At 36.5% G+C, this 12,022-nt stretch overlaps 1 protein-coding gene across 1 annotated transcript; it reads left to right on the top strand.

The window, feature by feature from the left end:
* The first annotated feature begins 4,210 nt into the window (after positions 1-4,210).
* Positions 4,211-4,390, top strand: LOC110220749 (cytochrome c oxidase assembly protein COX14-like). The gene has a single exon (XM_021004918.1). The coding sequence runs from the start codon at positions 4,211-4,213 to the stop codon at positions 4,388-4,390; it is 180 nt and encodes a 59-aa protein (XP_020860577.1).
* Positions 4,391-12,022: the final 7,632 nt, after the last annotated feature.

Raw genomic sequence — 12,022 nt, 5'->3', positions numbered from 1 at the left:
GACTTTTTAAGTTTTTCTCTTCAGTTAGTGTTTGTCCTTCCTTTTCCATTTGGCCAATTCTACTTTTCAGGGAATTGTTTTCTTCAGTGTACTTTTTTTTCCATTTGGCTTATTGTATTTTTTAAGGACTTGTTTTCTACAGTAAATTTTTGTCCTTCTTTTTCCAAGCTATTGACTCTCTCTTTCATGTCTTTCATTTCTTTTCCAATTTTTCTTCTACCTCTCTTATTTGACTTTAAAATTCCTTCTTGAGCTCTTCCAAGAATGCTTTTTGGGCTTGATATTTCTGTGTGTTCATATTCCCCTTTGAGGTTTTAGATGTGGATATATTGACAATGTTCTCCTCTTCTGAATTTGTTCCCTTTTCTTATAAGAAGAATCTAAGGTCATTGTTCACTTCTCCTCTTGTTCTTGGTGTTTCCCTATTTCTTGCCTTTTTTTTAAAGTTCAACTCTACTGCTGGAGAACAGGGGATACTTACCCAAGTCTCTTGTCCTGGGAGCCCAGGAGCTTGTCACTGGCTTTGTGTGCTGGGGCGTCATTTGCTGGCAGTTGGAGGCTGTAGGATTTTGGCTGCTTATCTGTTGCTGATCTGGGGTGAGCAATACTGGAGCTCTTGGGGTGTGGGTCTGGAGTCTGGCCCCTGAGGGATGCCTGCTCACCCAGGGTTTGCACTCTGTTGTTTGATTCTTGCTCACCTGGGCCTTGCACAAGGATGTTTCAATGCTGGAGCATGACTGTCAGCCTGGAACTTTGCCTCCTAGGGTTGTGCTTCTCAGAATTGTGCTGAGGCTCCTGGTGATTTGGCCTCTGGAGAATGCTGTCACATGTGGTGGTTTTCTTAACTATTGTTTAATGGTTCACTTGCCTGTACTGAGGCACTCAGCAGTCCTGATGTTGGCAATCACCCACGCCATCACCCTGGATTGCAGGATCTCCCCCTGGTATGTTGAGGTGGGGCTTGCTGCTTTCTTGATGGGATGCCTCTCATCCTATAGTGCTCCCCCTCCCCCAGAGTGAGAGGAGCCTTTCCCATTAATCCCCCAAGCTTCCTAGGCTACAAGACTGCTGTTCCAGGGGTTTTTTTCTTGGGTTACTATTTTCTGGGCTTCCAGAGGTCAATAAGGGAAGGTGAGAGCAATTTACTTCTTACTGTGCCATCTTGGTAGTTCAATGATTCTTTTTTTTCTAATTTTTTTCAGTTTAATTAATTTTTAATCAATGAGAGTTGATTTATGCCACTTGGTAACACCCACTTCTCTAACGGCATATAAGTGTTCATATTCCTCCATGATTCATATTTAGTTTACAAGAGAAAGGTAAATGACCATCTTTTTATTAATTATTTTAATTATTCATTAGCCATAATTAATGAAATGATTATGCAGAAACTATGTCCCTTGGCCCTTTCTTTCATCAGATTTGTATAGTAACGTGAGAGTGTACATAAAAAAGTTTTATCTCATTAGGTTTCTGATGTAGCGCAAGTTGGGAATTTTGTCTGAAAGCCTTTCCACATTGATAACGTTCATAAGGTTTCTCCCCAGTGTGGATTCTCTGATGTACAGAACAATCTGAGGTACTTCTAAAAGCCTTTCCACAATGGTTACATTCATAAGGTTTTTCTCCAGTGTGGATTCTCTGATGTGCAGCAAGTTTGGAGTTCTCTCTGAAAGTCTTTCCACATTGATCACATTGCTAAGGTTTCTCTCCAGTGTGAATGCTCTGATACAGAAGAAGTTGGGAGTTTTGTCTGAAAGCCTTTCCACAATGATTACATTCGTAAGGTTTCTCCCCAGTGTGGATTCTCTGATGTAATTCTTAAATGATGTCTCCTAAGTTTATTTTCCAGGTCAATTTTTTTTAATATATGTGTGTGTGTGTGTTTATATGTGTATGCATATATGTATGTATATGAAGGATATGTATTTCATATTTTCTTCTTTTTTCACTATTTTGATTTTTTAAATTGTTGTTTGATGTCTTTTGAGGTCATTAGCTTCCACTTACTGCAATTATAATTTTTAAGTGTTTATTTTCTTCATTGAGCTTTTGTACCTTGTTTTCCATTTGACCACTTCTAATTTTCAGGGCTTCTTTTCTTCAGATAATTTTTTTTTGCTTCTTTTTTTCTTTTTGTCCAATTCAGCCTTTTAAATCATTCCTCTCTGCAATGGATATTTGTGCCTCTTTTTTATCATTTGGCCTGTTCTATTCTATTTCTTTTTTTTTTTTTGGCTAAGTAATGCAGTTAAGTGACTTGCCCAGGGTCACAAAGCTAATAAGCGTTATGTGTATGAGGCTGGATTTGAACTCAGGTCCTCCTGAATCCAGGGCCAGTGCTCTACCCACTGTGCCACCTAGCTGCCCTGGCCTATTCTATTTCTTAAGGTGTTGTTTTCTTCAGTATTTCTTTACGCTGTTGGTGATGCTTATTCATGGTTTTCTTGAATCACTCTAATTTATTTTCCTTTTTTTCCCCTTGACCTCTCTTATTTTATCTTTAAAAGCCCTTTTGAGCTCATCCTGGAACTCTTTTTGGACCTCAGATTAGTTCACATTTTTCTTTGAAGCTTTGTTTGTAGCAGTTTTATTTTATTTTTTTTTTTGTCTTCTGAGTTTGTGTTTTGATCCTCCTTGTTACTGTACTAACTTTCTGTGGTCAGATTTTTTGGTTTTCTCATTTTCACAGTGTTTTTCTTTATTTTTAACTTTGTATATTAAAGTTGTGCTCTGTTCCCAAGATGAAGAAAGCAAAGACCTAAGCTTTTGGGGTGCCATTGTGTGTGCAGATGTTTTCAGAGGTAGTTCTAGGTATCTGTAAATTTTCAATTCTTCCAAAGTAGCATGATCCAAGGAGAAGTGTGTTTATTATCCTCCTGGCTCTGTTCTGCTCCATGAGTAATCACAAGCTCTCTTTTCCTTCCTGGAACTATGACTAGGGTGTCTGCTTCCCTGTGGCCATAAATGTGTTAGTATTTTTCCTCTCCTGGGACTGAGACTCATAATTATGACCCAGATACAAATATGGGCAATGCAGCAGAGTCCTACACCCAGTGCCAATAAAGGGACCCCTATAATCTCCTTCTGACCTGTTGTTCAACCCCTTACCAACTGTGAGATGATAGCTCTGGAAGCCACCTCTGCTGCCACTCATACAGTTACACCCAAGGTCTGCTGCTTATTTCCTGGGGTATGGTTTGCACTGGTCAACCTGCATTGGACTGCGCTCCATTGTCACACCAATTTGACAGACCTTTTCTGCAGACCTTCTGAATTGTCTTGGGCTGGAAAATTGTTTTTCCCCTCTCCTTTTATGGTTTCTGCTACTCTAGAATTCATTTTCAGGCATTATGCTAAGTTATTTGAAGGGGGATTTGGGAGAGCTCAGGTGAGTCCCTGCCTTTTCTCCACCATCTTGGCTCTATTAAGTAATTTCTGCTAACCTCCTTTTACAGATAAGGAAACCTTAGATATTTAATATTGTTTTATTTGAAACATATAGGCAGTAAGTGTTAGAGACAAGATTCAAACCAAAGCTTTCTCATTTCCAAAATAGAAGATTTTTTCTTCTATGATGTGTTGTCCCCCCTATAAAACTATTTCTGTAGACCATCTATAGAAAGATTGGAAATGCTCATAATTATATGTTTGTTCTTTCATTCAAATGCTTTTGAAATACCAGCTTGTGTAGCAGTATCTGTTATTATGGGGTTTGACTTTAGGGAATATAGATTTGGATTCAGTGTTGAAATACCAAATAGATTGTTACAGGATATAGCAAGGAAGGAGTAACTTAGGAGTAATTCTTCAGAACTAGAAATGATAATTTATGTTGTATAAGATGATTGATATAAGAGGTTTATCCAAAGGTTCCAAATATTTATAATGGAGATTTCCAATTATTTATATAATTGTGAATCATATACACGTAAATTGTTACTTATTGGGAAAAAAAACCTTGCAAAGCTGCCAATCAATTTTGTGGGAAATTCTTAATTCAAGCAGGAGTAAATAGGCATCATACTGTTTTGGGAACAGAATTAAAATTCCCTTTAGGGTGCACTATTGTCTCATGGTGTGGTCCTGTGTCTTGGCAATCTTGTATTATATTCTATAGCTGTTCTTCTGATTATAGAAACTATAGAGGTTGAGTGAGTCGAAGGACTTAGGGAGGCTGCGGTCTTAGCTGTGAGGGCCAGGGGACAAAATGCCATCAGCTAAACAAGTAGATGACTTTGGCTACAAGGCCTCGTTTGCCTCCATGATGTTGCTCACCGTGTATGGCGGCTTCCTGTGTAGTGCCCTGGCCTATCGCTACTTTCAGCATCGTGGTGTCTGCATTAGGGCAGCTGAAGAACAAAAGACTCCAAACATCCTATGGGACTGAAGAGATCATTTTATCATAGAATACAGAGACGTATATCCTGGTGTAGAACATCAGAAATTATTTGCATGGAAGGGTAATTACCAGCCCTCGCTTCCAATCTTGATCGAAGGAATGTATTGATGTGCTCCCTGCCCTGAGTTCTGAGTGATGATGGATCACAGTGGAGGGGTGACAGTGAAGTACATACAAAGACATTAAATATGGTTTGCCATTTCAAAAATAAAAGAAAAGTATAACTCCATTGGCCCTCAATGTTTATTTGGGGAAGGAGCAGGATGTCATAGAATATATTCTCTCATACTTTCTCCTGGTGGCCTTGCAGTCTGGTCTGTGACTGTGGACCCATTGGGTAAAATGTATTCCTATTGTTTTTATGCTGCCTTCTGCTTTTTTTTTTTAAGTAACATACATAAGATTACAAAAGACTAGCTAAGAGAAAGAGGAGGAAATTTTGGAGATACTTTTTAAATTGCGATTATTCCTCCACACTGAAACCTGCTGGTCGGTCTATAAAACTACCGTGTCCTTCTACTTCCTTCATTTATCCCCTCCCTACCCTAAAACATGTATTTTCACAGAAAAGGCGATAGTAAGAAATATATACTCTTGTAAAAGTGAAAGAGAAAAAAATGCTTTTTCCTTGCCTACTATCTCTAACCCCCCAACACACACACACACACACACACACACACACACACACACACACACACACACACACATTGAAACCTTCAGGCATTATGAAATAATTAATTGTAGCCTTCTGGAAAGGATACTATCAACTTTATCATGCAATATATTTGTACCTAAGTAATAGAAATTCCATGCCCAGCAGGTATCTTTTCTAAGGAGATATTACTTTTGAGCCCTTCAGTTAACATGCAAACCTACTCCTGCCTCCACCCTGCCATTGTGTAGGGCTCACTCTGTCCTTCCACCCACTTCTCCACTGAACCACTATTTATCCAGTCTCTCAAAGCTTCAAACTTTCCTCCCCCATCCTTTCCCTATAGCACTAATTCCCCTTTTCACTTAAATCCTTGAACAATTTCAGTTCAGCTTTTCTTTTCCTTTTATTCAGTATTAAAAAATAATCTTCATTTCAGTGGTTTTAAATATTATAAATAGTTTCATACCTTTGGATATACGGTATTGGAAAGAAAAGAGTAGAGTAACTTTATCCTTGCTGTATGTCATATCTTGTATACACAGAGAACTTTTCAATGAGAAGTTAAAAGGAAATGAAGCATGTAGACCTAGATTTGACAGGATGAATTTGAGCTTTGGACTTGATGCCATGAAACACCTCATTTCCACCAAGGGAGGTTTTAGAAGATGTTATAGGGGATTCTCTGAATTTTGCTCAGGTTAAATTCCCATTCTATTTTTATAGAGCACTGAAAAGTACATTTTTTAAGATCATGATCTCTCTCAAATTTAACTTGGTGGTAGTAGCTAATTTCTACACGATAGGGCATCTTTTATGACTTCCATGTTCATTAGCACTAAAGCTTTGATTTGCTCTAGTTCCAACTGAATTGGTTTACCCCTCCCTAGACAGTCTGGTATCTTCTTGGTATCCCCTCCCAAATGCTTGCCATATTGGTGCCAGAATTAGTGAAGATGCATGAACTGTAGCTCAGAATTCCCAAATTTAAGTGATCTACCAGCCTTAGCCTCTCCAGTAGCAGGAATTATAGTCATGTACCACCACAAGAGGTGAAAATTAGATGGAAGTTATCTGCATCTATCTATCTATATAGGTATGGATATTGTATATATGTATATGAATATGTATGTATATATGCATGTGTGTATATAAATATATACATATATAGAGATATAGTCTCATAGATAAATACATAGATTTATCTATTTAGCTATATTTATCTACCTGTAATCTTAGAATATATGTTTATGTGTATATAAACATATGCATGCACATGATACCTACATCTATAATGACATATAGATCTATATATCTATGCAGATATATTAATGTATTATATATATTTATAGATGTACTATATATACTATCTAGCTACATAATATACTCTATATGCTTTATATCTACGTGTAGATATGTATTAATGTATGCATTTATATTATGTATACAATGTTCACATATATGCATATACATGAATATAGTAAACATAGATAAATGTATTTAGATAGAAACATATCTATAGATAAATATATATATATTTATATCTATATCTATGTATATAGATATCTCTCTATATATGTAGATATATCTAGATAGATAAATTTATACATATATGCAGGCTGTTTTATACTTATCTATCTGTATGTGTGTGTGTATATATATATATGTACAGGTATGTATATATCTATATCTATATCTACATCTATATCTATATCTATATATTCATAGATATGTCTATAAACAGATAAGTATAGGTAAACAGGTAAGTTTAAATAGGTTAAGAAATGACCAGATTCTTAAAAGATCAGTTTCCTTTGATATGTAAATTCATTTGTATATACATATGTGTGTGTATGTGGAGAGGGAAAAGGTGAGTGTGTGTATACACACACACACACACACAAAATCACATTAGTGAGGTAATAAAAATATTCTTTACAAAAATACTGTGTATATGTACAGTGCATATAAATATAAGAGGGGTTGTTTATATTTCTAGAAAAATCTAATTATACTAATTATTTGTTATGTAGACAAATGAAACAACTTAAGGTCTATGAGGTAGAATAAAATCCAGAGATAAACCTACCTGTGTGATGGATGAGATTTAAGCCCAGGACACTGACTATTAGAAACAACTGAAAAGATATATTCCAAATGGTATAAACAACCCTTCTATGTAATTGGCAATATCAAATACTCAAACAAATATGTGATCTTACTGGTTCAGTAGTTCCTTCCACGGATGCAGTTCACAACCTATCCATGCCTGCCAGTGCTGTGCTGATTTTGCCCATGCCCTCCAAAAACAAACTGGAGGTTTTCTTTCTGCTCAACATCTTCATAATATCAGCTATTTTTGCTTTCTACCTGTCATCCCACATTCTTGCAATGTGAACAAACAGCCTATCTTCTTTTACATACAATTGCTTGATGATGTCCATCATTCATGTTTCTTGTGTATTATATATTGCAGCCTTCTTAGGCCGACCATTAAGCACCTCACTTCCCTTAGTTATCTTTTCTGCAATGTAACACACTTTTGGAGATGGATTTCTATAGTCAGAGAAGGTCTTCAGGGACATATGAGCTTCTTGGAGATGTAGTTTAGTGTTGTTTCTTCACATTGTGAAGGGACTGAAATGATATTACAAATTATGAACTAAGCATAGTTGTGGTAGCAAGAGTAAGGCATTTGGGATGGTGGCTTCCTAATTTTTCCAAAACTGAACTAATTATATGTCTCACTAAACCTTTTCTCTTATAAATTTCTCTATTTCTATCAAAGGCATCACCATTCTTCCAGTGTCCCAGGTTCATGACCTTAATACTACACTCATCTGCTTACTTATACTCACCCCATGTAGCCAATAAAGTTGTCAAATCTTGTCATTTCCAATTGCACAGTATCTTTCATATTTGACTCTGTCTCTATTTTCACAGTTACCCACTTTATTTCAGGATTTCATCACCTTGTGACTAGATAGATTATTCAAACAGTTTCCTAATTAATCCCCTGCTTCAAACTTCTTATCACTCCCATGGTGTCAAACTTTTCACCATTGTGACTCCTCTATTCAATTAATTCCAGTAGCTTTTTGTTGTCTCTATGGGGGAAAATTGAACTATGTTTATCTTCTTAAGCCCTACACAACCTGGACCAACTTCTCTGATCTCGTTGAAAATTGCTTCTTATATTGCTCTCCACAATACAGCCAAACTAGCTTTCTCCCTGTTTCTCCTATGTGACAACCTATTTCCTATCTCTATACCTTTATAGAGGCCATTCCAGTGTCTAGAAAGCATTCTTTCCTTACTCCTGCCTTAGAGATTTCCTCTCTTTTTTATTTAAGAAGCAGCTCAAGTATCATCTTTTGCATGAAGTATTTTCTGATTCCCCTAATCATTAGTGCACTTCTTTCTAAACTATTTAATGAATTTCGCATCTATTAAACTTGTATAAATGTAACTGTTAGTAATTGTGCCCAATTCAATGTATAGGTCAAGATTTGGGCAAACACAGATGTGGAGACAGAAGAAGAGAAAACATATACCTGGAAATATTTGGACCTCTTGAGGGACTGCAGCATCCTTTAGTGGAGAGACACTGGGATATTGGCCCCTGTGGAAAACCTAGGAGACCCTGGGATACTGTGATGCTTCTTTTGAGGAGGCTCCTCCCTAGGAGATGACAAAAGCAAGACAAAGTCAAAAATTAATACTTCCAAGTACCTACCATATTTCTCAGCCATAAAAACCAGTCACCATGATGTAGGCCTAAGCTTTTCATCACGTGACTATTAGTCTACACTCAGACATATTCCTAAATACCTGGTGCTCCTTCCTTCCATTTTAAATTCTTTGGATCAATTGACTGTAAAATGATTATTTTTCATTGGTTAACCATTTTAAGATTTCTTTGATGCCCTTAGCATAATTTATACTAAGCTTTTGTTGTTGTTGTTGAGAATATTGTTACGATGGAGATGATTTCTTACCCGGTCATATGCTTATAGATTTTTATCACACACTCAGTGTGAGTGACAGAATAAAAATCTGTAATCTATAATCATCCTCAGAGTGAAGATAATACAAATGAAATTCTTAAGAACTTCCTCAGCTTTAAAACTTCCCAGTTTTAAAGAACTCTATGGTAGCTCAATTCAAAGCATGTTGTTTCATTGGTACACATCCAATGAATTTTTTACAATGAACTTTCACTTCAAAATAGTCAAACTCTTGGTCTTTGAGTGCAAAGGTGTAATACAACCCAGTGGCCTTAGAGAGTCATCTTCTCTCAGGGAGAGAAGGCCCCCTAAGGACTTAGTTTCCCCATCTGTAGAATGAGAGGATTGGTTGGGCAATATTATCTCTAATCTTCTATGATTCTGAGTCAAAAGATGTTCCCTGCGTGACTTTAAGGTCATACACGAAGCAAATAGCAGAGTCAGGATTAGAAAAATGCCTTCTTTTTCCCAGCATGATGCCATCCATTTTCAAAACAACAAACAAACCACAATCCAACCTTGCTATAATATAAGCAGAGCCTTTCAAAGGTTTGGACAATCCATCTTTTAGGCTTCTGTTACCAACCTGCTATGTCTGATTGCTCAGGATACTATTTTCCACCAAAGCTCTAATCAGAGAATATTTTCAAAAATGCATTCTAAAGGTCATTTGTAACCTTGCTGAAACTAAGGAAATAATGAGATGTTTAGCAAAGGTGAGAATCTTTTTTTCTTCAAAACAATACCTGAAAACTTAAGTTGCTCTGTGTCGTTATTAAGACTGCCTACATTTTTGACAATAATGCTTACTAGGGAAACATCTGTTGTCAAGTCAATTTTACTTTTAAAAACAAGTCTGCCAGGACAACTTGTTTTATGGTAAAAAAAAAAGTTTACTTTTAATTTAATTACAGAATCAATAGATTATCATCACATGAAAAAAAGGACAATGAGATGTTTGTACATATATTAGCTGAAATAAACATTATTAAGTTAACTGAATTTATGTTTCTGTGAGTACATTTTCAAAACAAACAAACAAACCACAATCCAACCTTGTGATAATATAAGGCGTTACTCTCTACAGGGAAACATCATAATTTGAAAAGAATTCAGAAACATCAGAGATACATGATTTGGATTTTGGAATTTTAAGAAAAAAGAAAAAAACAACTCTGTAATTTGGAACATTTTGAACTAAAGGAAAAATGCAATTTGAAGTTCAGAGTCAGGAGTTTCCAAGATAAAGATTATGTAAGGCTGCTTTTACAGAGACATATATACCTGCTTTGATGTCAGTATTGCAAGAACCTGTGATTTCCTCATCATGGATTGTCTCTACAATAATGCACATTATCTCTTTACATATGGTCTTCATGATTTATTGGGGACAAAAAGAGTCATTACTGGTAAAGGACTTTTCCAGACTGAGCTAGATATTTCCTGAGGTGAGACATGCATACAATTCATCACTGGGCCATATTTCTTTTCCAGTTTAGTAGGATGTGAAAAGGTTTAGGCTTACTGTCTTTGACTCCAGGAAACAAGGATCACCTCCACAACACACCATATCCAAAATGTAAAACTTTAGTGGAAGAAAGCTTTCTATACTCATCAATTAACCAGTGAACTATATATTCATGAACTAATAAACCTAGAAATAAATGTAGAGATGATTCTAATTGTATATTATCAAAAGAACTATTAGCAAAATTGGGGGTCTACAACTGAATGAACACAAGATATTGGCCAAATTTCAAAGAGTGGAAAGTAGCTCACAGACTGGCTTCCTTTCATAATGGGGCTGTCATTAAGGCAGAACTTTAAGAGAATCCCAACAGGGACAGAAGTATTGTTGACAGCAGTCCAATAAAAAGCTAAGATTTATATAGCACTTCTTAGTTTTCAAAGGGCTCTGCATGAGTGAACTCATTTAATTCTCATAACCCTGTGATATGGGTTTTGTTATTATGCACTTTAAAGATGAGGATACCAAAGCAAAGAGATGTTAAGAGACTTAACCAGAGCCACACAATTTGTCAGTGTACAGGGAAGTGACCATGGACTCCTTACCTCTACTAGTGACCAGAACTCATTATACCTGCTCCTCCCAGGTTCTTTTAGCAATCTGTACTTTTAGCACAGTCCTACACCCACCTCCCAGCCATTCATAATTTGAGATAAAATCCCAGGAAGTTCCTTTTCAGGAAAAAAATTGAGGATTCCTTTTAATGAATCCATGAAGCCATTTTGAGCATCAATAATTGAATTGCACAGAAAAATATTCAAATCTTCATTCTAGTAAGTGCTTTTAACTTTGTTACCCAATTAAAATCCATTTTAGAAGAAGCAAAAATCACTGATTTGATTTTGTCTCTTTTAATTTCACCTTCTCACCATCTAGAGGAGGTGTGAGGAAGTAAATGCTTCCATAAAATCATCCCAAAGGAAAAATAAAGAAAAAAAAATAGACCCCAGCCTGAATAATCCCTCCTTAGAAACTAAGTAGCCACTGTGTGAACACAAGCACATAGGCTGGTTATGTAAAAGAGAATGAGAGCCTCAGAGATCAACCTGATAGCTAAAAAGCTAAAAAAAAAAAAGAGAATAACAGGAGCAAAGATGGTAGAGTAAAAGCAGTGACTTGCTTAAGCTCTCCCCCAACCCCTTCCAAATACCTGTAAAAAATGGCTCTTCACAAATTCTCAAGCAGCAGAACCTACAAAAAAACCAGAGTGAAACAAATTTCCAGCCCAAGACAACCTGGATGGTTGATTGGGAAGGTATATCATTTGGGGCAGGGAGAAGAATGAAGTTTGGCATGGGTTCACAAGCCTCAGCCAACCTGGAGAAGGCCTTAGAGAACTAAATCACAGGCAGCTGTGGCAGTTTCCACTTTTCAACTCACAAACGCCAAAGACAATGTAGGTCAGTAGGAAAGGTCTGTGACCTTGGTGAGAG

This window comes from Phascolarctos cinereus, unplaced genomic scaffold (genome assembly GCF_003287225.1).
Source record: "Phascolarctos cinereus isolate Bilbo 61053 unplaced genomic scaffold, phaCin_HiC Scaffold_726;HRSCAF=1367, whole genome shotgun sequence".
Taxonomy (NCBI): domain Eukaryota; kingdom Metazoa; phylum Chordata; class Mammalia; order Diprotodontia; family Phascolarctidae; genus Phascolarctos; species Phascolarctos cinereus.
The sequence above is the reverse complement of the archived record's forward strand: the minus strand, read 5'-3'. Positions and strand labels throughout refer to the sequence as shown.